Consider the following 27,862-nt stretch of genomic DNA (forward strand, 5'->3'; position numbering starts at 1 on the left):
TCTATGAAGCACTTGGGGGTTCAAAGTGCTCACCACACATCTTGATAAGTTCCTTTCGGGGTCTAGTTTCCAAAATGGGGTCACTTGTGGGGGGTTTCTACTGTTTAGCCACATCAGGGGCTCTGCAAACGCAACGTGACGCCCGCAGAGCATTCCATCAAAGTCTGCATTTCAAAACGTCACTACTTCAATTTCGAGCCCCCGGCATGTGCCCAAACAGTAGTTTACCCCCACATATGGGGTATCACCGTACTCAGGAGAAACTGGACAACAAATATTGGGGTTAAATTTCTCCTGTTACCCTTGGGAAAATTAAAAAATTCTGGGCTAAATAATTATTTTTGAGGAAAGAAAACGTATTTATTATTTTCACGTCTCTGCATTATAAACTTCTGTGAAGCACTTGGGGGTTCAAAGTGCTCACCACACATCTAGATAAGTTCCTTTCGGGGTCTAGTTTCCAAAATGGGGTCACTTGTGGGGGGTTTCTACTGTTAAGCCACATCAGGGGCTCTGCAAACGCAACGTGACGCCCACAGAGCATTCCATCAAAGTCTGCATTTCAAAATGTCACTACTTCACTTCCGAGCCCCGGCATGTGCCCAAACAGTAGTTTACCCCCACATATGAGGTATCAGCGTACTCAGGAGAAACTGGACAACAACTTTTGGGGTCAAATTTCTCCTGTTACCCTTGGGAAAATAAAAAATTGCAGGCTAAAAGATCATTTTTGAGAAAATAAATTTTTTTTTTTTATTTTCATGGCTCTGCGTTATAAACTTCTGTGACGCACTTGGGGGTTCAAAGTCCTCACCACACATCTAGATTAGTTCCTTTGGGGGTCTATTTTCCAAAATGGGGTCATTTCTGGGGGATCTCCAATGTTTAGGCACACAGGGGCTCTCCAAACGTGACATGGTGTCCGCTAATGATTGGAGCTAATTTTCCATTTAAAAAGCCAAATGGCGTGCCTTCCCTTCCGAGCCCTGCCGTGCGCCCAAACAGTGGTTTACCCCCACATATGGGGTATCAGCATACTCAGGACAAACTGGACAACAACATTTGGGGTCCAATTTCTCCTATTACCCTTGGCAAAATAGGAAATTCCAGGCTAAAAAATAATTTTTGAGGAAAGAAAAATTATTTTTTATTTTCATGGCTCTGCGTTATAAACTTCTGTGAAGCACCTGGGGGTTTAAAGTGCTCAATATGCATCTAGATAAGTTCCTTGGGGGGGTCTAGTTTCCAAAATGGGGTCACTTGTGGGGGAGCTCCAATGTTTAGGCACACAGGAGCTCTCCAAACGCGACATGGTGTCCGCTAACAATTGGAGCTAATTTTCCATTTAAAAAGCCAAATGGCGTGCCTTCCCTTCCGAGCCCTGCCTAGTGCCCAAACAGTGGTTTACCCCCACATATGAGGTATCGGCGTACTCGGGAGAAATTGCCGAACAAATTTTATGATCCATTTTATCCTATTGCCCATGTGAAAATGAAAAAATTGAGGCGAAAATAATTTTTTTGTGAAAAAAAAGTACTTTTTCATTTTTACAGATCAATTTGTGAAGCACCTGAGGGTTTAAATTGCTCACTAGGCATCTAGATAAGTTCCTTGGGGGGTCTAGTTTCCAAAATGGGGTCACTTGTGGGGGAGCGCCAATGTTTAGGCACACAGGGGCTCTCCAAACGCGACATGGTGTCCGCTAACGATGGAGATAATTTTTCATTCAAAAAGTCAAATGGCGCTCGTTCCCTTCCGAGCCTTACCATGTGCCCAAACAGTGGTTTACCCCCACATGTGAGGTATTGGTGTACTCAGGAGAAATTGCCCAACAAATTTTAGGATCCATTTTATCCTATTGCCCATGTGAAAATGAAAAAATTGAGGCGAAAATAATTTTTTTGTGAAAAAAAAGTACTTTTTCATTTTTACGGATCAATTTGTGAAGCACCTGGGGGTTCAAAGTGCTCACTATGCATCTAGATAAGTTCCTTGGGGCGTCTAGTTTCCAAAATGGGGTCACTTGTGGGGGAGCTCCAATTTTTAGGCACACGGGGGCTCTCCAAACGTGACATGGTGTCCGCTAAAGAGTGGAGCCAATTTTTGATTCAAAAAGTCAAATGGCGCTCCTTCCCTTCCAAGCCCTGCCGTGCGCCCAAACAGTGGTTTACCCCCACATATGAGGTATCAGCGTACTCAGGACAAATTGGACAACAACTTTCGTGGTTCAGTTTCTCCTTTTACCATTGGGAAAATAAAAAAATTGTTGCTAAAAGATAATTTTTGTGACTAAAAAGTTAAATGTTCATTTTTTCCTTCCATGTTGCTTCTGCTGCTGTGAAGCACCTGAAGGGTTAATAAACTTCTTGAATGTGGTTTTGAGTACCTTGAGGGGTGCAGTTTTTAGAATGGTGTCACTTTTGGGTATTTTCAGCCATATAGACCCCTCAAACTGACTTCAAATGTGAGGTGGTCCCTAAAAAAAATGGTTTTGTAAATTTCGTTGTAAAAATGAGAAATCGCTGGTCAAATTTTAACCCTTATAACTTCCTAGCAGAAAAAAAATTTTGTTTCCAAAATTGTGCTGATGTAAAGTATACATGTGGGAAATGTTATTTATTAACTATTTTGTGTCACATAACTCTCTGGTTTAACAGAATAAAAATTCAAATTGTGAAAATTGCGAAATTTTCAAAATTTTCGCCAAATTTCCGTTTTTATCACAAATAAACGCAGAATTTATTGACCTAAATTTACCACTAACATGAAGCCCAATATGTCACGAAAAAACAATCTCAGAACCGCTAGGATCCGTTGAAGCGTTCCTGAGTTATTACCTCATAAAGGGACACTGGTCAGAATTGCAAAAAACGGCAAGGTCTTTAAGGTCAAAATAGGCTGGGTCATGAAGGGGTTAAGTGCAGTGAATATTCATTAGCGGCTCCCCACCCACCTATCAGCTGAGCAGTGAGCCTGAGCAGCAAATGCTTAAGCAGGGACACACATGGCTTCTCCAGCGCTGATTCCTGCAGCAGCTGGGCAGGTCTGTGTGTCTGGGGGAGAGGAGGCAGCAGCAGGGGCCAAGGGAGAGAGAAGATGGCTGCATACCTTCCTGCCATGCCTGGGCTGGATGCTGAGTTCTGTGCAGGAGGACCTGTGATTATGTCAGGAGTGGGCGGGCTGGAGCATCACATGGCAGCTCAGAGCCCTCCCTCTTCTTGACATCATCACAGGTCCTTCAGGCTCTCCAGTCTCCACTAGAATCTGCAGCTTCCTCATAACCTGTGCTGTGGAAAGGAAACGAGGGACTGCTCTGTGTACAGTCATGGGACGCTCCAGCTTTAACCTCACCACAGTGTGGCTGGCTGCCACATTTAAGAGGTTAGTCTTTACAAAACACAATAAAGCACTCTGCCACTCCTTTGGTGAACTATAACTCCCAGCATGTCATAGGATCTGCAGGACATGCTGGGAGTTATAGTTCTCCCATGGGACTTTAAAGCAGCACTCCAGTGTTATATTGCAGTGCTGGAGTGGTGCTTTAAATATAAGCCCTGTGCCCCCATTCTTATACTCACCCTCCAGCATCTTCATATAGTGCTTTACAGACACCACACTGGTCCCACAGCTTCCAACATAATAACATACTATTATATATAATAACACCACATATAATAGTATGTCATTTATGTTATTAAATATTTTACCACATTTATTAGCTTCAATTATTTTTTTTTCCCTATTTTCCACCTCTAAAACCTGGGTGCGCCTTATAGTCCGGTGGGTCTTATAGTCCGAAAAATATGGTAATTTACATACAGGGCGGTAGTAGAGGAAATTATGGGCACTTCCATCCTATAAAAAAAATCCCTTTATTGTAAATTCATAAAATAACAAAAAAAATCAATGTAGGAGTGTCAGTTTTTGAATTTTTTATTCATTGGACGGAAGTGTTGATAATTTTCTCTGCTACCGCCCTGTTTTGCTGTGCCGCACCAGCATGATCCTGCACCCACCGATACAGTATTCTCAGCTTTGTATGCTATGGACACTGTGTTCTGCTGCACTACCTTCATTATCAACTGCCCAAAACACGGGCATACATGGCAATGGAGTGAAGGTCCAAACTGGGGCCCCGGCAGACATTAACCAACCATAAAGTTCCCACAATTGAGTGACATGGGGGTGAAAGAGAGCACCCCTCATCTAACCACTTATATTCCATAGTAGCAGTTCACCTTGGCAGTTACCACCTTGTGTCTGATCCGTACAATAGTTGGTAGTCACCGGGTATGGCAAGTTTAGCACATATGTCTGCTCAATACAAGTTCCTCCGACTTTCGCCAAACAAATTCGGCAGATGACAGGAGAAGTAGGCAGATGCCAGGCAGGGGGCAAAAGAGCTCAGCACCAGGTCCTCCCTTGCTCTTGGGCTACATAGTAGTTGAGAGGCTTTTCACCATATGCCACTGCTCAAAACTTTTAAAGTGTTTTGGAAATACAGGACCACTGGCCATAGTCAGCTACAGTACAGCCACCTGATCCTCACAGCCTACTCCACATGGTTTTTGAAATGCCCGAACAATTTAGATTCGTTATAATTTTTTATAAACTTCCTGATTTCCACTGGAAATAAGAATCAAGTCAATTTTTACTGATAATAAATGACCTACTGACGCTGTGCCTTAGCATGACTCTTGTTCTTGTTCATTACCTTTGCCCTAACATACATAAAAGACAGTATCCTCAGTAACTCACATTTTGAAAAATGAAATACCACTTATATTCATTCATGAAGTTTTCTATCAGCAATAAAGAATAATATGCCAATTAACTACTAACCCACCCTTTATGCATGAACCAAATATTTTGATAGTGACTTCTGACCTTGAAAAGAGCTGTTATACATCTCACGCCTCACCTTGCTGATGTTGCTGTGGGGGTGTTAGTTCACCAGGGCTCCCTGCAGACATGGTGTCCCCACTTATTCTTTGGGGAGTACAACTTGATGGTACAATGGGAGAAACAGAGCTTGGAGGAGATTGTCCACCGGTCTGATTACAGGAGGACATACAACCAGGAAAAGGATGAGGAACATAACCATTGGGTGGGCAATGAGCTTGGAGATAGGAGGGGTGTAATAAATGTGGGTAGGCATGTCCATATCCTGTGTCAGCAAAATTACTAAAGTGTAGTGAGTCTTCACCATGTGGAACTGTGAATCCATACTGCATCTTAACAGGGGGGACCTGATAAGCAGGTGGAATATCATGGTTGAGCTGTACACTTTGCCCATAAGGCTGGGATAGGTGTAACGGAAACTCTCCTCGATGGAAAGGTTGCATTGATGACATCTTGCCTCCTTCCATAGTCCACAATCCAGGCACCGGATAGCAAGCTGAATTTTGACAATGAGAACATGGACACATTGGAGGCAAAACAGGTTCATGAGAAATAGGCTGACACATATATTGTCGATTTTCTCTTAAACTTCCTCTCTTTGGTGGGCTTTGTGTTTGGCTGGGGTAATGTTGGGGTCCTTCAGACAAAGAGCGATACAGTCTTCTTCTCTCTTGATCTCCATACATGCCTGGATAGTGACATCCTTGTAATATTGCACCTGCTCCTGGTGCACCACGAGGATCAAGAATTCCTTCTGGTCTGAAGTAAGATCTGCTAGGAGGTCCTTCAATATTGGGACCAGCATAACCTACTCTGCAGGAACAGTGCCTGGACAATACAGCTCTCCTTCCTGGATAGACAGCGAGGCTGCCAAACTGTGCTACTTCATCTTCCAAAATGATTGCTTCACAAGGCGATTCTCTCTGTTCATCCCAGGATGGTGGAGTTAAGGGCAAGTTTTGAGATGGTCCTTCATCGGATACTCCAGACCACTGAGGTGAGTACTGAAACCTCGAATCTCCATTCACTTTTGCCTGAATGTTTTGGTTTACACCATCTTGGTGCATTTGATGATGTACATTTCTTGGTCTTTCCTCAATATTTTGCCTTTGATGTCCATTTTGGGTTACCACATCCTCACATTTTACCAATTGTGAGTAATGTGGTTCTCTTTCATTCTTTACATTAACTCCAAAACCACCTAAAAGTTTTGCTAGGTCTTCTCGCTCCGCTGCTGTTGGCAAAGACTTCTGTGGACTTTCTTCCAACCTCTCAGTCGGGGCTGAAGAGTGTCCAGAGTCACTACTAACAGACAGCAGTCGTCCATGCTGTTCGGGGCTTCCATTTGTAGATGTCAATGGAGTGCTTTTTTTCTTCACACGGGCATACAAGCTGCCATCCAATGGCCCACGAGTGTGACTTAGATCTATGGAACAAAAAAAAATTAAAGAAATGTAATAAAAAAAAGAAAGAAACTGGCGTATGATGATAAAAGATAATAAATAGTCAGAGGGTGAAGGACATCACTGTTAGGTATCACTCATAGCTCTGCTGAAAGATGGGCAACTTAAGGAGGTGAGTATATTTAAATATTTGGGGATATGGATCTCTATGCCTGTTACGGACTACATACATAGGAATATGACTCCGGTTTTGGGAGTTCTTAAGGCAAAAGTGGACGCTTGGCTTAAGCTGCATTTATCTGTGGTGGGCAGGGTGAATCTCATTAAAATAATTTTGATGCCGAAAATACTATACGTTCTTCATAATGTGCCAGTTTGGATACCGCGAGGGAAATTTAGGCAAATTAGTTCTCTGTTCAGGAATCTGGTATGGGGGAGACGTTATCCTCGTATCAGGCTGGAGACGCTTCAGCGACCCAAGGAAGATGGAGGATTGGCTTTGCCCAACCACGAAGTCTATTTTCTTGCAGCCCAGAGTCAGCATTTGAAGGGCTGGGTGCGTGAGGGGTCGTCCAGTGTGGTACAGCAATTGATGGAAAAGGTGACGAACAGAAGGCCAGTAATACAGTGTCTGGAGGATGGATCCCTGGGGGCTCTGGGGAAGTTATATCCAACTATACTGTTGATATGTAAGCTGTGGGGTAGATTGAAGCAAATTCGTGGAGTTTCGGGTCTGTCCAGGTTCTCCCCACCACGGCATAATAATAATTTACTGGAGTTTGTGGCACTGAGGATACTACCAGAGTGGCAGGCCAAGGGAATTCAATACGTGTATCAAATCATGGAGCAGGGGGAGTTGAAATCCTTTGCCCAATTGCAGGCGGAGTTTGATCTCGGGCCCGCGGGGGAATATCAGTATTTGCGGATGAGACACGCATATGGGGCTCAGATTAGGGATGGAGGCATTAGAATCCAAAGAGATATAGTATTGGAGCATGTGTGTGGCGAAGAGACTACTAGGGGGGTTATCTCCACTCTTTATAAAGACTTGCTGCGTACGTACCTTTTGGGATTCCCGATAAATGCGAGAGCAAAGTGGGAGAGGGATCTGGGCCTATGGAGAATGAAACTTGGGAATCAGTACTGGAGTGGGTCCTGAGACTGTCACTGAGCGAACCGTATAGGCTGTCACAGCTTTATGTAATACACAGAGTCTACAAATCTCCGGAAGTATTGTATAGGGCGGGACTGCGTGATGATTCGGAGTGCCCGAGGTGTAAGTCTGCAGATGCTGGCATATTTCATATGATGTGGACGTGTCCGAGATTGGCTGCTTTTTGGCTGGTGGTCTTGAGTCAGGTGGAAGAAGCGTATAGATGCACGGTGCCAAGAGATCCGAGGGTGTGCTTGCTGGGATATGTGGATGAGATTGGAGTGGATAACACCCTAAAGATAGCAACTGCCAGATTGTTGTATATGGCCCGAAAGGTAATAGCACGAAATTGGATTAAGGACGAACCGCCTACAAGAAGAGTATTCCTCCAATATGTGAAGCAGGGTCTGATATTGGAAAAAGGGATTTATAAGAAAAGAGGGAAAATAGAAATGTTTGATAAATTGTGGTCTTCGTGGCTCGAAATGGGATAGGTTTGACATAGGGGATGGGTGTGATAAGGACTTGAGTTGGTGAGAACAAAATAGGAGGTGCGTGGTTCTAAATGGGATGATATTTATTCAGTATCATTGATGGTCGGGATTTGAAAAGAAAAGGGCTGTCTTGTTGGGAGGGGGCGGTATAAGTTGGGAATAATGGGGTTTTGGTATGTGGGAAAATTTGTACTGAAAACAAGAATATAACATGTAAATTGCAATTGTATTCTTAATAAAAATCTATTTGAGTTAAAAAAGGTATCAGTCATAGCTTTAATTTAACCAATGTGTGAAGTTTTCCATTTAACAGATACGGCATTTAATGCTCTTTAAAAGCTCATCCATTTAATGGATTCCAGTGACTGATGTATTATGGCAAAAAAAGACTCGCACATCCAAGCTAGTGTGAATAGGTGCATACCAGGAGCAGCTACCTCCATACATAAATATACAAAAAAGGTTGCACTCTATTGTGCAAAAGCTGTATTATGGCATCCATCACCAATACACTTCTATGTTTTTTAAAAAAAAAGTATAGATTTTTTTAACTAAACAGCACTGGATGAAACTGAGTATTTTGTTGTATACTAATGTCTTCTGGCTAGACAGAGGTAGACAGAGGATCAAAGGTCACGCGTTTGGCTTTTTTATCTGGCAACAGAACCCAATAGACAAGTGCAACCCTACATCATGTATATTGGGAGCTTTCCCACTAAATATATTGGTCAAAACATGATGTGAATGGGACCTGAAGAGAACATTTCTGCAAACGTGGTTGCTGATCCAATATCTTTATGGGGAAGCCCACGCAGCAATGGAAGATGACCTTAGCCAGCTCTCTGATGCTTCAGCAGTGAGGGAAATGGTGCTGGCCAAGTTTTTCTTTTTGAACCACAAATCGTATCTCAAAATGTTCGAATTTGCATAAAACAGGGAAATTCAGGAAATTTGACTAAAACTCGATCCTCTACAGATCGATCAGCTCATCACTACTAATTTGCTATGGGGGGTGAATAATTTTGATCACAACTGTATAAGGATTCAGAAATTGCAGACCATGCACATTCTCCCCTTCAAGCTACGCCTCAACATTCACTTTGTTGTCCTGTTTTCCCTCTGCACTCTCAGTAAATCTTATTAATCTTCCCTGTGTGTCCTGTCTTAGTGACTCATTGACATGTCACATACATAAAAAGCTTAAACCCCTGAAATTTCATTAAAGCCACAGCATCTTACGTCACTAATATTAACCAGAGCTATAATGTAAAGCAGCCTCTGGGAATGTTGTCTGCGCAAATTATTACTGAGGAAGTGACTAATCCACTTATATCTACAAGTGGCTTGGAATAAGGAGACCTCTGCCCTTTACATTAAGCACATATTTGGCCCAGCTGTTATATGTGACATTCAGTGCACTCACCCTCCAGACTGTCCTCGTGGTTAACATTGAGGTTTTCATAAGAGTCATATCGGACAAGGGGATCAGTGATGTCGTAATCCACTGAAACGCTGGGGTCTTTCCGGAAAACCTCTCGCCCTTTAATGTGGAAGATGGAGAGACAAAATGGAAATAAGATGGCAGTAAGTTTAGAAGGATGATGTGCCAGTGGCAGACAGATGTATTTAGGAGAAAAAATGAGTTGATTATGTAAAAATATCGGGGACTTCCACTGGATAATTGTACATGATGATGTCGTCTATACAGGAAGAATCTGGCTAACACTCTTGGATATGTTTAGAACTAAAGGTACCGTTACACTAAACGACTTACCAACGATCACGACCAGCGATACGACCTGGCCGTGATCGTTGGTAAGTCGATGTGTGGTCGCTGGGGAGCTATCACACAGACAGCTGTCTCCAGCGACCAACGATCAGGGGAACGACTTCGGCATCATTGAAACTGTCTTCAACGATGCCGAAGTCCCCGGGTAACCAGGGTAAATATCGGGTTACTAAGCGCAGGGCCGCGCTTAGTAACCCGATATTTACCCTGGTTACCATTGTAAAAGTAAAAAAAAAAAAAAAAAAACAGTACATACTCACATTCCGATGTCTGTCACGTCCCCCGGCGTCAGCTTCCCGCACTGACTGTGTCAGCGCCGGCCGGCCGTAAAGCAGAGCACAGTGGTGACGTCACTGCTTTGCTCTGCTTTACAGCCGGTGCTCACAGTCAGTGCAGGGAAGCTGACGCCGGGGGACGTGACAGACATCGGAATGTGAGTATGTGCTGTTTTTTTTTTTTTTTAACTTTTACACACACGCCGATTCAGCGATGACAGCGGGTGATCAGCGACCAAAAAAAGGTCCTGATCATTCCCAGCGACCAACGATCTCCCAGCAGGGGCCTGATCGTTGGTCGCTGTCACGCATAACGATTTCGTTAACGATATCGTTGCTACGTCACAAAATCGTTATGTGTAAAGGTACCGTAAGACAAATCTACAACCTACAAATAGAGCAATTTATTATGACTGGAGTTTCTGTGTACCAGCCTTTGGGCTATTCATGAAGTCACTTTTTCTCCTCAAAAGTCAGTTTTTCTTGCACAAGTGCCATCAGTGTTTTTTACAGATAGTTTATAGTTCATTTGTATGATTCTTTCTTTGGACCGAGTGGTCTGCAAAAAAACACCGAGGTCTGAGTGTCGGATCAAAACTTGCCAATGCAAGTCTATGAGTCTGTTAAAACATTGGACAGCGCTGGATGGCCTCTATGTGATATGAAAAGCTGGAGAAACCTCCATCAGGTCATTTTTTCACCTGAAAAAAAAGCTGATGAAACTCATCGGAGAAAACTGACACGCTGATTAAACTTTGATTAAAAACACTGATGACGCTCAGACTCTTTTTTTGCGTGTGAGAAAAATCACTGATGGCTGAATGAGCCCTTAATGAAGAGAGAATCTTTTAATGAATATTATGAATGCTGATCCTGTCCGCCAGAAATGTTACTCCAGCCGGGAACTGGGCTGGTGTACATGTTTGGTGTCATTTACACCACCTAAGTGGCATAAATTATGATGAATTTGCCAGGTGGGCTTCATCACGGCCCATCCTAGCTTTGGTGGACCTGGTTGGGACTTGTGTAAAAATTACCGAAAAAAAATTGCTAAATTATTGCGTAACTTCCAGGTGCACAAATATTTTGAAATGTTTCAATATCTTTTTTTAATGGTAGAATTCTGTCAAAAACATCTTAATGGATTGGCCCCTATGACTCAGAAGTGTCCTTACCATTAACTTTGTCTTGTCCAGAAGAAAATATAAATTCCACAGCTGCATCGTCTGGAAATCTGTCATCTTGGAGAAGAAATCACAATTACCGTATTATTAATAATATGGGAAAGAGCAATACATGGCAGTGAACTCCGTGATGTTATGTTACACCATGGAGAAGATCAGAGTACGGCTATCAGGCAATCAATGGGACAAACAAAGAACACCCCATATCTCAGTTTTCCCATCCAGATAAGTGTGGGAGAGTATTATAGTGATGTAGTCACAGATTAATCTTCAAGTTAAGAGTTCAGGCAGACTTTAATATTCTTGACACTTCCTCAACACAATAAAATTGGCCATAAATGTCTTCTTAACCAATCATTGATCACAGCAGTGACCCCCTACACCCTTTCAGTATGATGAGACCAGAAAGGACAAGGTAAGTGTCAGAAATTCATCTAAGGGCAGATATACACATCCGAGTGCGATCCAACAAAACATTAGATGGCACTCAGATCAATCTATAATATAACGCTGGGAGCGTCACTCTGTCCGAAGCCTTTATAGACTGCGCAGGCGCTAGCGCCAGCGCAGTCTGGGCCTCACAGAGTGACGCTCCCGGGAGATCGCGGTATGCGTTCACACTGAACGCACACCGCGATCTCCAACAGAGAAGCAGGGACCGCCAGGAGGGTGAGTATCGGCCATATTCACCTGTCCTGCGTTCCACCGCTGAGCGCCGCCATCTTCCCGGTCTTCGGCCTGTGACCTTCAGTTCAGAGGGCGCGATGACGCGCTTAATGCGCGCCAGCGCCGCCCTCTGACTGAACAGTCACAGCCAGGAGACCGGGAAGATGGTGGCGCCCAGCGGTGGAACGCAGGACAGGTGAATATAGTAAGTGCTGGGGGGCCTGAGCTGGCGGCGATACCGGCACCTGACCCCCACAGCGCGCCGGTGTCCCCGCCTGCTCAGGCCCCCGGATGGGTGCAACACATGACAGGATGGGGACGCAGGATGGGTGCAGCACATACCAGGATGGGGACGCAGGATGGGTGCAGCACATGACAGGATGGGGACGCAGGATTGGTGCAGCACATACCAGGATGGGGACGCAGGACGGGTGCAGCACATGACAGGATGGGGGCGCAGGATGGGTGCAGCACATGACAGGATGGGGACGCAGGATGGGTGCAGCACATGACAGGATGGGGACGCAGGATGGGTGCAGCACATGACAGGATGGGGACGCAGGATGGGGACGCAGGATGGGTGCAGCACATACCAGGATGGGGACGCAGGATGGGTGCAGCACATGACAGGATGGGGACGCAGGATGGGGACGCAGGATGGGTGCAGCACATACCAGGATGGGGACGCAGGATGGGTGCAGCACATGACAGGATGGGGGCGCAGGATGGGTGCAGCACATGACAGGATGGGGACGCAGGATGGGTGCAGCACATAACAGGATGGGGACGCAGGATGGGTGCAGCACATGACAGGATGGGGACGCAGGATGGGTGCAGCACATGACAGGATGGGGACGCAGGATGGGGACGCAGGATGGGTGCAGCACATACCAGGATGGGGACGCAGGATGGGTGCAGCACATGACAGGATGGGGGCGCAGGATGGGTGCAGCACATGACAGGATGGGGACGCAGGATGGGTGCAGCACATGACAGGATTGGGACGCAGGATGGGTGCAGAACATGACAGGATGGGGACGCAGGATGGAGCAGCACATGACAGGATGGGGACGCAGGATGGGTGCAGCACATGACAGGATGGGGACGCAGGATGGGTGCAGCACATGACAGGATGGGGACGCAGGATGGAGCAGCACATGACAGGATGGAAACCATATACCAATATAAATGCTCGCCACCCGGGCGTAGAACGGGTTCAATAGCTAGTGTTATTATATGGGGCCGTGCACAATTTTCCAATTTTTTCCTCGGGTAGAGATCACACTGATCAGCATGCGATTAGTATAATTGAGCTGATTTTCTCAGATGATTAATTATACGCTCGTCTTCACCTGCCCTTAGAGATAAAGGAGGTAGATTATTACTACATTTTTATATACCTTTTGCATTATTGGTTAATAAAGTATACATTTTTTATTCATAATTTTTTGGACTTTTGTGATCGTTATAAGTTCTCTGTGCTTGTTTGGTTCAATTGACGATTTGTCCATATTGGGTCCATAATTTATATTGGTTGGTCACTATCTTGTACTATCTACTTGTATATTTATAAAAAGAAAAATATATACGCTAACCAACTAGCGTATAGCTAGCTATAGCTATTGCTATTTTTATATACCTGTATATAGCCCTGAAAATAAGTAACCCAAGGACAACCAAGTACATAATTCTCTACATGATGATATGTAGGGATGTGGACTGTTTTATACCGTTCCTGCACCTGAAGCCAACAGACGCACTGTGTGAATATATTTGTGCGGCTTTATATGTGACAGTAACATGTATAATGTAGTGTATTATCGTGATGTAAAGTATATAAAGTGTTAATGCATAATGTGAATATAACATAAGGATAAGACAGCATAGAATATAGCATAGGATATAGAACAGGTTAGAATGTAGATAGGAAACGGTTAGGATTAGCCCAGTGGGGGACACTAGTGCTGACAAGAAGGGGGTCACTTCATAGTTAGAGGGAGTTCAGTGTCAGCCAGTGAAGTGTAAAGTGAGATCAAGTTCACGAGGGGTTGTGGGCTGTTAGGGGCAGCATGTGTCCCTTGTTCCAGGCATTATGAGGCATTACTGGGATCCCAAGCAGTCGCTCCTGTCTCACGCCCGGAGCCTAATGTCTCTCATAGGGACTGTCAGACAAATTGTGTCCTCTGGAACGCAGGGGAAGATGTACAGGGACCTGATAGAATCAGTGGGCTTGGGGTAGTTCAGGATGATCTAGAGACAAGTAGGACTGTGCCCCACCTCTACGTTACCGGCATATGATGTCACTGCCAGGGCAGGAGATCATATGGGGCAATATGGACACAACATGGGGGCAGAATGAAGATGACATTTGGCAGAATGGAGAGAAATGGTGGGCAGAATGGAGAGACATAGGGGGGGGGGGGCAGAATGGAAAGACACGAGGGGGGGGGGGGGGGGCAGAATTGAGAGACATGAGGCCAGGATAGGAGAATACATGGGTATGGCTGGATACAAATCGTACCAGGAATGTGACACAAGGTGGCAGGAATAAGACATGTGGGGTCCAAAATGGAGTGCATATGGGAGCAGGATGTGGGACATTAATACAGGAGTCGCTAATTAAGGGATATTTTATATATATATATAATTTATATACAGTGATATATTTTAATTTTGGGGTTACTGGTTTCAGTGCAGGGCGACACTGTCACTTTTTTTCTTCATCTGTCGTAGTGAACAAGTTGGGGAAAAATTGGGGAATGTGCTCTAGGTAAGTGTTATTTTCCACAGAGGCGAGTCTTTGCTGGAAGACGTGACGGCAGTCTGCGCTGGTTGAAGAACTTCAATTACAGTAGAGCCGTTGCAACTCAGTCAGTGTGTTACCTGCACACTTACACTATACACTGTATACTATACACATAACTTCTGCGTATAATGTCACCGGGGATCACTGTATTACCTGTACACTGACACTATACACAGAGCTCCTGTGTATAATGGCACTGATGCTCACTGTATTACCTGTAGACTGGCACTATATACAGAGTTCCTGTGTACAATGTCACCAGTGATCACTGTATTACCTTTACACTGACACTATATACAGAGCTCCTGTGTATATTGTCATTGGTGATCACTGTATTACCTGAACACTGACACAATATACGGAGCTCCTGTGTATAATGTCAGTGGCGATCACTGTATTACTTGTACACTGACACTATATACAGAGCTCCTGTGTATAATGTCATTGTTGACCACTGTATAACCTGTACACTATATATGGAGCTCCTGTGTATAATTTCACCGGTGATCACTGTATTACCTGTACACTGACACAGGAGACACTGTACACTGAGACAGAGCTCCTGTGTATAATGTCACTGGTGATCACTGTATTACCCGTACACTGACACTATATACAGAGCTCCTGTATATAATGTCACTGTTGACCACTGTATAAACTGTATACTATATGCAGAGCTCTTGTGTATAATGTCACTGGTGATCACTGTTTCTCCCTTGTACGTTGTATTATTCAGACACTATGTGGTGGTAATATGTGGTCTGGTCATGGTGTGGCCGTATTTGTCCTTTGTGGTATTATTTTTCATTTAAAAAAATTAATATGACTCATACCCTTAAAGAAAAATAAATAAAAATATACCTAAAAAGAGTATTGTGTATTTTAAGAAATGTTTGATAGGTTAAAGTAGGGCACAGCTAAAAGAGTCCTTTGGCCAAAACAAAAGCTGCTGGCTATGTATGTGACATGGTGTTCGATGGAAACTGTTAATGTGTGATTGATGAGGACATGGTGCAGAAGTGGAGTTTTTCCAAGAGTGGGCGGTGGAACTGTGGATGGTTCATGGGGTGGAGGCGAGGCTGAGGTGGAGCCTGGGTGGAGTCTCAAGAGGGCCTGAAAATTTTGTCAGTATGGGGCCCTGAAATTCCTGATGGCAGCCCTGGTGACTGGGCTGAAGAGGAGTTATTTTAAGAAGGATGAAACTGTGAATTGCTGTGCACTATCCCAGTTGTACCCACCTGATGAACTTGGACTGTTTAGTAAAAGTTTGACTCTTATAAAGAACCTTGTGTCCCATGCATTGTGTGCGGTGACTCCTGAGGAAAGAAGCCTGGAGGCAGCGGAGATATGCATCACAGACTTGACCCTATCCTTGATCTCATCATACCTAACAGACCGGACATTCAGCGTCTCCCACTCACATACCACTTCTTCACCTCGCCCCCTATCTGTTGGAGTCCCGCAAGGTTCAGTCCTAGGTCCCCTGCTCTTCTCGATTTACACCTTTGGCCTGGGACAGCTCATAGAATCTCACGGCTTTCAGTATTACCTCTATACTGATGACACACAGATCTACATCTCTGGACCAGATATAATCACCCTACTAACCAGAATCCCTCAATGTCTGTCCGCTAGTTCATCCTTCTTCCCTGCTAGATTTCTAAAACTTAAGATGGACAAAACAGAATTCATCATCTTTCCCCATCTCACGCGACCGCCCAATGAACCTATCCATTACAGTAAACGGCTGCCCACTCTCCCCAGTCCTACAATCTCAGGGTAATCCTTGACACTGATCTCTCCTTCAAACCACATATCCAAGCCCTTTCCACTTCCTGCCGCCTTCAACTCAAAAATATTTCACGGATCCGTACATTCCTTATCAAAGAATCTGCAAAACCCCTAGTCCATGCCCTCATCATCTCCAAACTTGACTACTGCAACCTCCTGCTCCGTGGCCTCCCCTTGAACACTCTCGCACCCCTCCAATCTATTCTAAACTCTGCTGCCCGACTAATCCACCTGTCCCCCCGCTATTCCCCGGCCTCTCCCCTCTGTCAATCCCTTCACTGGCTCCCCATTGCCCAGAGACTCCACTACAAAACACGAACCATGACATACAAAGCCATCCTCAACCTGTCTCCTCCATATATCTGTGACCTCGTCTCGCGGTACTTACCTGCATGCAACCTCCGATCCTCACAAGATCACCTTCTCTACTCCCCTCTTATCTCCTCTTCCGACAATCGCATACAAGATTTCTCTTGCGCATCACCCCTACTCTGGAACTCTCTACCACAACATATCAGACTCTCGCCTACCATTGAAACCTTAAAAAAGAACCTGAAGACCTACCTCTTCCGACAAGCCTACAACCTGCAGTAACCACCGATCGACCAAACCGCTGCACGACAAGCTCTACCTTCGCCCATCCCTTGTAGATTGTGAGCCCTCGCGGGCAGGGTCCTCTCTCCTCCTGTACCAGTCGTGACTTGTATTGTTTGAGATTATTGTACTTTTTTTAATTATGTATACCGCTCCTCACATATAAAGCACCATAGAATACATGGCGCTATAATAATAAATAATAATAATATGCGGCCTACGAGTGATTGTGATACAACCCACACCCTACAGCACACTAGGACTGGGACACCCATTGCCGGTAAACTACCAGAGCGCAACCGTACAGCAGCTTGGTTGTGACTACTGCTCTTCAGCACTTTACAGATACAAAACATGGACGGATCTGTAAATCTAGCTCTCATCCCACAAAGCTCAGCTGTCACAGCACCACATCCTCTCATTAGCGTGGTCAGCATTCAGCTTTACGGATATCCTTTTATAAACACAGTAACAACAGGATTGCAGAAATGGCCAGCTCTTCTTTACTTTTCCTAATCTCAAACTTTTAGCTGTCACACTTGCATACTTCCGTCGGTATTTTGCATTAGTATTTGTATGGCTGTGTTCACATTTAGTTGAAAGACTAGAAGTTATGGTTCCCATCTAAATGACGCACATGGACAGACAGTACACGTCAACAGGGTATGTCAGGCACCAACGCGTTGGTATCTGTCCTTTGATGGATCTGGCACTGACTTAGTGTTTTTTTTAAAACATTCATCATGATATAGATGTGGACAAAGAAAAAAACCAACATTAAATCCTAAACATGGAAGACCTGCAAATCTTTCCATTAATCTTTCTCTTTGTTTATGTTCCCTTCTTGGTCAGAAATACACAAATGGAAAATAGGCAAGTGTGAAAGGGGAAACTTTTACCTTTGACTGATTTCATCACTCTGGGTTGAAGAAAGTCCACCAACACAGAAAATGAAATTGGTTTAAAAAGGGAAAAAAAAGAAATGTAACAAGATCTGTGCTGCCTAGAGTGAAATGACCGATATTCTCTTAACATCTGGCCAATTCAGCAACCACAGCCAGAGACTTTTAAAAATTTGGCCCAAAGCTCTCTTTCTGTCCCCTCATGTCCTAAATGCCTACAAGAGTAAAGAGACCCTGCCTAAAAGTGAAGCTATAATTACAAAATTACCTTTTGTTAGTCATTTCATTCTGGTGAATGGATTTTTTTTTACATTTTAGCAATGTTTTTTTTTACATATCACAATCTGTTTAAAAAATTAAAAACAGAACTCTTGCAATGAACACTGAGGCTCTTTTTAGACTCTTCTTATTGTTTCAGGAAACAACACATGTACAAAGCCACAATGTCTCTGACTGTATCCTTTGTAATGAATTATCCTAAGAGCGTGTGCAAAGGTTATTGAATACGAAGGAGAAGCAGGGCCAGCCATGGCATTTTAACCCTGCTTTTACTGATAAGTAGTCTACTGAAAACTCTTCCTGAAAGGATAGGAAGTATCAGTCTAAAATAGACCCTGTGGTCAATGTAAAAATTGCAAGATTGTTAATTTTTAAAAAACGCTGTTGAAATGTTTAAAAATATGCAAAAACCTGGTTTAAACAATTGGTCATTTTCTGATGATTGCTTCCCTTTAGTGGTCCTTTGGAAACGACTTTGAAAAACTCATTTTTTTGATGGTAGGGAGCCAGGGTAGTACATGCCACATCTCACCTGTGCTGGCACAGTCCAGCTGGTCTTTACTGAAGCAGAGGTGAGTGTTGTGAATTGTACACGTATGGAATTGAAGTCTGAACAGGACCTCGCGCTCGTGGGGCTTGCAGCGCTTATGATAGCATTTCACCTGGGAATACAAAATCATATGATGAAAATAGGTGATAAATACTAAACTTGCTTGAAGAGTTTACGTTTCAAGTTTTAGAGTAATAAAACCATTTTTAATAATAAGGTGCAAAAAATGCAGTAAGTACGGTAATAAATATCATTTCATTTGTACTATACAAAGCTGTCAAAGGTAGTAACTGCACTGCATTATACACTGCTCAAAAAAAATAAATGGAACACTAAAATCTCACATCCTAGATATCACTGAATGATATATTCCAGTTGTAAATCTTTATTCATTTTATAGTGAAATGCGTTGAGAACAGTAAAACCTAAAAATGACGTGACGTTGGTGGATGGTGCGAGACATGATGTCCCAGATGTGTCCAATCGGATTCAGGTATGGGGAACGTGCAATGCCTTCATCTTGCAGGAACTGCTGACACACTCCAGCCACATGAGGTCTGGCATTGTCCTGCATTAGGATGAACCCAGGGCCAACCGCACCAACATATGGTCTCACAAAGGGTGTGAGGATCTAATCTCGGTACCTAATGGCAGTCAGGCTACCTCTGGCGAGCACATGGAGGGCTGTGCGGCCCTCCAAAGAAATGCCACCCCACACCATTACTGACCCACTGCCAAACCAGTCACCCTGAAGGATGTTGCAGGCAGCAGATCGCTCTGCACGGTGTTGGGCTGTGAGCACAACCACCATCTGTGGACGTCGAGCACTCAGACCATCCTCATGGAGGCTGTTTCTAACTGTTTGTGCAGACACATGAACATTTGTGGCCTGCTGGAGGACATTTTGCAGGGCTCTGGCAGTGCTCCTCCTGTTCCTCCTTGCACAAAGGCTGAGGTAGCGGTCCTGCTGCTGGGTTGTTGCCCTCCTACGGCCCCCTCCATGTCTTCTGATGTACTGGCCTGTCTCCTGGTAGCGCCTCCAGCCTCTGGACACTACGCTGACAGACACAGCAAGCCTTCTTCACACAGCTAGCATTGATGTGCCATCCTGGATGAGCTGCACTACCTGAGCCACTTGTTTGGGTTGTAGAGTCCGTCTCATGCTACCAGTAGTGTGAAAGCACAACTAACATTAAAAAGTGACCAAGACATCAGCCAGAAAGCATTGGTACTGAGATGTGGTCTGTGGTCCCCACCTGCAAAACCACTCCTTTATTGAGTGTGTCTTGATAATTGCCAATAATTTCCATCTATTGTCTATTCCATTTGCACAACAGCATGTGAAATTGATTGTCAATCAGTGTTGCTTCCTAAGTTATGCACAACTTCTCTTCCCCTTGATAAAGTGATACGCAAAACGCGCATCGGGGCTTTAGTGACAGTGAGGACAGGCGGACTGTATGGGTATGTGTTGGTTGCTACTTTTTAGATTAACTTTTTCATGCACTTTGCACTATGCACTTTAAAAGCTAACTTTTTATGCATGTCTGTATATGGACACCTCGCATGGAAACCCAGAGCCTGAATATAATTATTACCTCTATTCTGTTTGTGCACTTTGCTTGAGTATGAATCATTTCCTCTAAATTTTTGATCTTTTATATATATGTTATGTGTACCAATTGTATTTCAATAAAATTTGCTACTTTTCTACCTTTTCTCCTTGAGTGGTGTGTTAAGGTACTTTGTACCTATTTATTGGGTTAGTGCTCCGTACTCTATGTCTGCCCCATGCCTGATGCTCCCTACTCTATGTCTGTCCCGAGCCTGATGCTCCGTGCTCTATGTCTGCCCCGCGCCTGATGCTCCATACTCTATGTCTGCCCCGTCCCTGATGCTCCGTACTCTATGTCTGCCCCATGCCTGAGGCTCCCTACTCTATGTCTGCCCCGTGCCTGATGCTCCCTACTCTATGTCTGCCCCGCGCCTGATGCTCCATACTCTATGTCTGCCCCGTCCCTGATGCTCCGTGCTCTATGTCTGCCCCGTCCCTGATGCTCCGTACTCTATGTCTGCCCCGTGCCTGATGCTCCCTACTCTATGTCTGCCCCGCGCCTGATGCTCCATACTCTATGTCTGCCCTGTCCCTGATGCTCCATGCTCTATGTCTGCCCCGTCCCTGATGCTCCGTACTCTATGTCTGCCCCGTGCCTGATGTTCCCTACTCTATGTCTGCCTCGTGCCTGATGCTCCAAACTCTATGTCTGCCCCGCGCCTGATGCTCCGTGCTCTATGTCTGCCCCGTCCCTGATGCTCCGTACTCTATGTCTGCCCCGTGCCTGATGCTCCGTGCTCTATGTCTGCCCCGTCCCTGATGCTCCATACTCTATGTCTGCCCCGTCCCTGATGCTCCGTACTCTATGTCTGCCCCGTCCCTGATGCTCCGTACTCTATGTCTGCCCCGTCCCTGATGCTCCATACTCTATGTCTGCCCCGCGCCTGATGCTCCGTGCTCTATGTCTGCCCCGTCCCTGATGCTCCGTGCTCTATGTCTGCCCCGTCCTTCATGCTCCGTACTCTATGTCTGCCCCGTCCCTGATGCTCCGTGCTCTATGTCTGCCCCGTCCTTCATGCTCCGTACTCTATGTCTGCCCCGTCCCTGATGCTCCGTGCTCTATGTCTGCCCCGCCCTTCATGCTCCGTACTCTATGTCCGCCCCGTCCCTGATGCTAATTTGTACCATAATGCCAATCAGATTGTCAGGACAATATGTTGTAAGATACCTATAAAATGCAGAGACCAATACATACCATGATGTCGCCTTTCAGAAGCAGCGCTGGCTCCAGGCTAACACACAGCTGACGCTTCTTATTATCACCATCCCCTTGACTTAAGCTGGAGACGAGAGGGAGAGTTAGGGCTCGTGGAGATGACTGTAAAAATCGAACAAGTGCAATCCGACATTTAGACAGATGACACTCGTCCCCATGTTATTCTATGGGGCCATGCACACGTCCAAGTTTTTCCTTGGACTGAATCAGTCTAAAGAAAAAAATCGTAGCATGCCCGAGTTGCATCCAATTATCGTGTCGCACTCGGCCAGTCATGTCTTTGGGTCAGTATAAAAAATCGTACTGTAATCTAATGACATCAGAGTAAGGTCTGATTTTCACGGACTGACAGAATGAAGAAGATGGAGAAATTGTATTTTATTCTGCACATTCGAGAAAATCGGATCACATCCTGCTCAAACTCTGAGCTCCGTGTGCTCTTCTGTATTACAGACGGCTTGAAGGAGCTGTAAAGCAACTAGGTTAATCCTTATGGCCTCATTAACACGTTCGTGTTTAACCTCGTATTGGAAAAAATGGTACCGCTGTCATCAGTGTTGTGCACCCATGTGTCCGTTTTTACCATCAGTGTGTCATCTGTGGATTTCGCTTTTACCATCAGTGTCATCCATGCATTAGTTTTTACCATCAATGTCATCTGAGTGTCCATTTTTACCATCAGTGTCATCCTTGTGTCCGTTTTTACCATCAGTGTCATCCTTGTGTCCAATTTTGCCATCAATGTGTCATCCATGTATTTGTTTTTACCAGTGTGTCATCAGTGTCTCCGTTGTTACCACCAGTGTGTCATCCGTGTGTCCATTTTTACCATCAGTGTCATCCGTGTATCCGTTGTTACCATCTGTGTGTCATCCGTGTCCATTTTTACCATCAGTGTGTCATCCGTGTGTCCATTTTTAACATCAGTGTGTCATCCGTGTGTCCATTTTTACCATCAGTGTGTCATCCGTGTGTCCATTTTTAACATCAGTGTGTCATCCGTGTGTCCATTTTTACCATCAGTGTGTCATCTATGTGTCCGATTCTACCATCAGTGTATCATCTGTGTATCAATGTTAAACACGGAGCGCACACAGATGACATTCTGATGCTATACGTAGTTTTCACGGACCCATAAACTTGTATTGACCCTTGTCATCAGTCATAACGGAAAAAAACAGACATGTGAACAGCACTATAGCTTACACATGTTGAGTCTGTGAGACACACGGATACAACTCTGATGTGACAATGATGTGTAACATGGCAGGTAATAGTAGAAGAGTGCACACACCGCCACGGCCCATGTGTACAGTGCCCACGTGCAGGGGATTATCGGCTACCGTAGGTCAGTGTGCTGTCCGTCCTGTCCGTCTGTACGAGCCCTCCATTGCAGCTGGTATTGTACATTACAAAGTGCTGAGATACAGAAATAAAACTCACTAAATTCCTGAGGTGTAGACGAGCTGCATGGACTGGTAGATCTTCAGGAAAGGACAAAATCCTGAGCGAGAGAAGAAATGATAGAATATGAGTGGAATGAAGATTCACAGAAGCCCTGGCATCCTCTTATTTATGTGGCCTGGACAAGAATGTGCCGGACTGATACAGCAAAATAAAGGCATTACTATGACACAAGTGAAATAACACGGGTACATTTCTGCAGATGGTAAACAGATGGGAAACCATTGGCTGCATGTAGATCTGCTGCAGGAATACATTACAAATGAAAAAGGGTTCAAACAAGGGCGGCTCTGCTTAAGTTGGACATTAAGCTCTGAGGGTCATGTACAAGGAGCTTGTCTGACCGGTGATACTTAAAAGTTAAAAGGTTTGTCCAGGACTAAAAAACAAAGGACTTATGTTCACGAAATAGTGCCACCCGTGACCTTGGGTTGTGCCTGGTATTGCAGCCCTATTTCAAGTGACTGCTACAATGGACACTGCAATGGTGCGCTTCCTGCAAAAGGTAGAGAACACAAGCAATTCCGATCTTTCCTAGAGCCTCTAAGACAGTGTTCCCCAACTCCGGTCCTCGAGAGCCACCAACAGGTCATGTTTTCAGGATTTCCTTAGTATTGCACAGATGATGGAATTATTGCCTGTGCAGATGATGCAATTATCACCTGCGCAATACTAAGGAAATCCTGAAAACATCACCTGTTGGTGGCTCTTGAGGACCGAAGTTGGGGAACACTGCTCTAAGACATTAGATTTTTCTTCCTCTCTTTGACAAGCCTGCAGGATATGGATTGTGCCAAAAGGACTACTTGGAAGGACCAATTTAATATTTTAACAGGATCTTCCAACAGTCAAGACTATGGGAAAAGCCTAACTACACTTGCGGTCTCCAGTTGGGTGACCCAAGCACCGAGTGAGATGTATTTTTACCAATGCCATTTGCGGAATCAGCAATATCTGGCAGCTGATTTCATTACTTCTTAGAAATAGCATGCTTAGGAAAAATGGCCTGATAGTGATATGGGGAGGATATCGTGGCTAAAATAACTAAATAATGTAATAGTCATGGAGTAAGGTTGGTTCCAAGTTCATACCCTGCCATAAATAGCAAAAAAAAAATCATATAAATAAAGAGTGAAAATGATGGCAAAAGGAAAATCAACTCACAACTATGAAATTAAAAAAGCGAGCGCTCCGCCGCATGCTAGAGTAACGCTGAGCAGATGTCTGACCCAAGCGTGGAGATGATGGTATGCACAGACCACAAGGGAGGTGGAGTGACTCAGGTCTGGAAACCTGCGCTCTCATCCTATACTGTATGGAAAGAGGCATCAGCTGCATAGGTTCTCATTACATTTGGCACGGTCATATTCATTTAGGGTTTTATTTTTCCAAACTAATTTTGGAGGTTAGAAAATGTTAAATTCCACATGGCAACGAGCAGTGGGAGTCTACATCTGGCACGGCATGCAATAGCCAAGGTGGAGTTTTTATTACATTCAAAGCTAACTCTATGGATCTGGGAAGCAGATGTCGAGGGAAGCCAGGATTTATAAGAAACATATGTGCCTAGGACAAATGTATAATGAGCACCATGTAAGCAGAAATTAATAGTGGAACAATCACAGAGAGATTCTGCGCTGCATGCCGGATAGACCTTGTTCATCAACTCCTCAAGAAACCATGAAGCCACCTCCCTGAGCAATCTAATACATACACAATAGGAATAAACAAAGTCAGTGCCAAGGAAATATGCCGCCATCCAACACTGACATGTTAGATGTAAAGTGCTGTTATGGGGCAAATCATCCATTCCACGCTACATCTGGCATATCTACAGGACAGAGTGAATGTAGGAACCATCTCTATACTATGATGAACACTTACCGCCATCATTCTGAAGTGCCGGGATAACCGGTAGCAGCACACACTGCAACGATAACATGTCACTGCTGATCTTTATATTGCCCGACAATAATCCTCCAAAATAATTGATATACCTGTACAAAAGAAAAAAACATAGAGGGGGGTGATAATATAAGGCAGTGGAGCTTTTTATAAAGCATTTCCGCCACTTCCTATTTAGCTTAATGTTTATATGCACAGTTTTTTTTTAGCATTTTTTCCCCACTTTTCCAGGTTCCTATTTAGTTCAATGTTCATGTGTACAGGTTTTTTGAGCATTTTTTTTCCCATTTTTACAGGTTCCTATTTAGTTTAATGTTCATATGTACAGGTTTTTTTTTAGCACTTTTCCAGGTTCCTATTTAGTTTAATGTTGCATTATGTACAGGGTTTCTTTTAGCATTTTTCCAGGTTCCTATTTAGTTTAATGTTCATATGTACAAGTTTTTTTTGCATTTTTCCCATTTTTCCAGGTTCCTATTTAGTTTAATGTTCGATCATATGTACAGTTTTTTGGAGAATTTTTCCCATTTTTCCAAGTTTTGTAAAACACCTGGTGGGAACAAAAAGTGCATGTCCCTTCTTCGATGTAGATTCCTCTTGCAACCCGCTCTGAGGGTTTGTGCACATGACGTCTCTTACAAATGGGCTAATCCGCTGACCATTCCAAGAGGGAGACGCTTCAGGGAACGTTGCTTTTTTTGTCCTAAAACGTCTTTTTTGTTTTTTTGGTTGTTTCCTTAGTGCGTGCTTCTTTTTTGACTGCCGGTGTTTTTTTTTTTTTTTGGGGGGGGGGGGCGGGGGGTATTTTCCCATCGTATTTGAGTTGCATTTTCCAGCAGTTTTTTTTATTCCATTGACCAATGAATAATAATAATCTTTATTTAATAATAATCTTTATTTTTATATAGCGCTAACATATTCCGCAGCGCTTTACAGTTTTGCACACATTATCATCACTGTCCCCGATGGGGCTCACAATCTAGAATCCCTATCAGTATGTCTTTGGAATGAAGAAACCAATAGTGATTTCCTAAAGCGAAACACTGGGAAAACATTCAAAAATACCTCTAGGTATCTATTGAGCTTTCCCATTGACTTGAATAAAGCGTCTTCCAAGAGGAAAACACCTGAACAATGGATATGTACGTTTATGCTTTTGAGCGTTCTCTGTGAGCTTTTTCACACGAGTTTTGGAGCGGACTTGCCTGAAAAAGAAGCCACGTGCACATATGATAAGAGGTTTGAAAAAATAAGCTTCAGGAGAAAAAGAAAAAAAACTATTAAAAAAACCTTCTAAAACACTTTACGAAAATAAATACTCAGAAACTTCACAAAAAAGAAGAATTTCATGAAGATTTTGCCGCTTGAAATACTTATCTTTCAGCGCTTCAAGAAAACTCCATCTGCACATAGTCTAAGTTATCCAGCATAGTACCATGCAATCACAAAGCTTCAAAAACTATTATAATATATAGACAAGTATATGAAAAATAGAAGTGGTGTCACTTGAAATTATATATGGCCCAATACAAAATCTCCAACAGGGCCCCCAACTATCTTTAATAATAATAGTCCCTTTATACAGGGCAAATCGACCTTTGGGGCCTCCCTGGTCACCAGGGCCCTGGTGCAATTGAAGCTTATAGTTATGCCCATGTTTAAACCACCTTGGAGTATTTTACTAAAACAATTAATTTCTATAATTTTTTTATATCAAATTTTGCGTAATTTAATGTGGTTACATATAACATCCATTAAGCCACATACAAGAAATAAATATCTGTACTTGTACATAGGGTAATTTATGTGACAAAAACATGTAGGAAATCATTTGCAGAATTAAGGACAATCCAGGGTTATTTCATGTTGACTATTAAAAAAGATCCCTATATTTACACCAAATTTCAACATATAAAAGGACACAAATTAAAAAACAAAAAAGTTACAAGCCAGACACCCTTATAAACCATAATAAGAGATTCCAAGATGGGTCCTCACACTAATAAGCAAGTGACAATTTGAGGACTCTGACATCAGTCCATTTACATAGGGAGGCAATTACAGAAATGAGAGGGTCTATCGATGACATTTTTTCCATGTTGTGTAACAGATGGAGGACTTTAACAACTTCTTGAGAAAATACAAGTGCAGCAATGTACAAACATGAGATTTCCAAAGATTTAAATGATTTCTTGTAGTAAAAATAGTTACAACAGTTTGGACTGATTAATATCTCACCAAACCGCACCAGTACAGCGTTTCTTCATATAGGGTTGCATGAGAAAAAAATATGTCTGTTTCCTCCTCCAGTGCCACGCTTTTCTACGGGCTATACCTGGTATTGTGACTCAGGTTCCTTAACTTGAAACGTACCTCCTCTTTCACTTGAAAGTGATTATAGTGCAGAACTCTACAGATTTATTATTTTTCTAAGTCACCCTATTACATGTTTTGCATCACGGACTGGCCAAAGTCTGTGCTTCGGGCTGCATTGCATCAGTCTGTGCCCTTTTCCTGTTGATAGGCAGGCGGTAGCTAAGAGGGATGAGTAGAACGCTGCCTAGTTTAGTGCATCCTGCAGCAGCAGTTGGGCGGTCCGTGCTGAGGCTTATCAGCAAAAATGCGAAATGGATTGAGAATAGACAAATTATTAAAATTTTTATACTGTAGACTTCTGCACTGTAGTCGTTTTCTCGTGAATGTCAAGGTATGTTTTAAATTTAGGGGTTAGGAATTGTTTTATGTTTTAGGGGTTGTCTCAACCGTACATTGGGATAGGCAATACCTTGCTGCACTGGTTGCCCATCCGATACAGAGTTCAATAATCTTATCACTCTCACCCACAAAGCGCCCACGCTTCAGCACCACCCTACA

General features: G+C 43.8%; 1 protein-coding gene across 1 annotated transcript in view; it reads right to left on the bottom strand.

Moving 5' to 3' along the window:
* Positions 1 to 27,862, bottom strand: part of TNS2 (tensin 2) — a 186,186-nt gene that overhangs the window by 32,940 nt on the left and 125,384 nt on the right. Inside the window, exons 12-18 of the mRNA XM_069758793.1 lie at positions 24,968 to 25,080; positions 23,063 to 23,123; positions 21,599 to 21,683; positions 18,771 to 18,900; positions 11,192 to 11,257; positions 9,376 to 9,492; positions 4,922 to 6,328 (exon numbers count right to left, since the gene is read on the bottom strand). Of these exons, the coding sequence (XP_069614894.1) occupies positions 4,922 to 6,328; positions 9,376 to 9,492; positions 11,192 to 11,257; positions 18,771 to 18,900; positions 21,599 to 21,683; positions 23,063 to 23,123; positions 24,968 to 25,080 (1,979 nt within the window). The remainder of the gene's footprint in view (positions 1 to 4,921; positions 6,329 to 9,375; positions 9,493 to 11,191; positions 11,258 to 18,770; positions 18,901 to 21,598; positions 21,684 to 23,062; positions 23,124 to 24,967; positions 25,081 to 27,862) is intronic.

Source organism: Ranitomeya imitator, chromosome 3 (assembly GCF_032444005.1).
Source record: "Ranitomeya imitator isolate aRanImi1 chromosome 3, aRanImi1.pri, whole genome shotgun sequence".
NCBI lineage: Eukaryota > Metazoa > Chordata > Amphibia > Anura > Dendrobatidae > Ranitomeya > Ranitomeya imitator.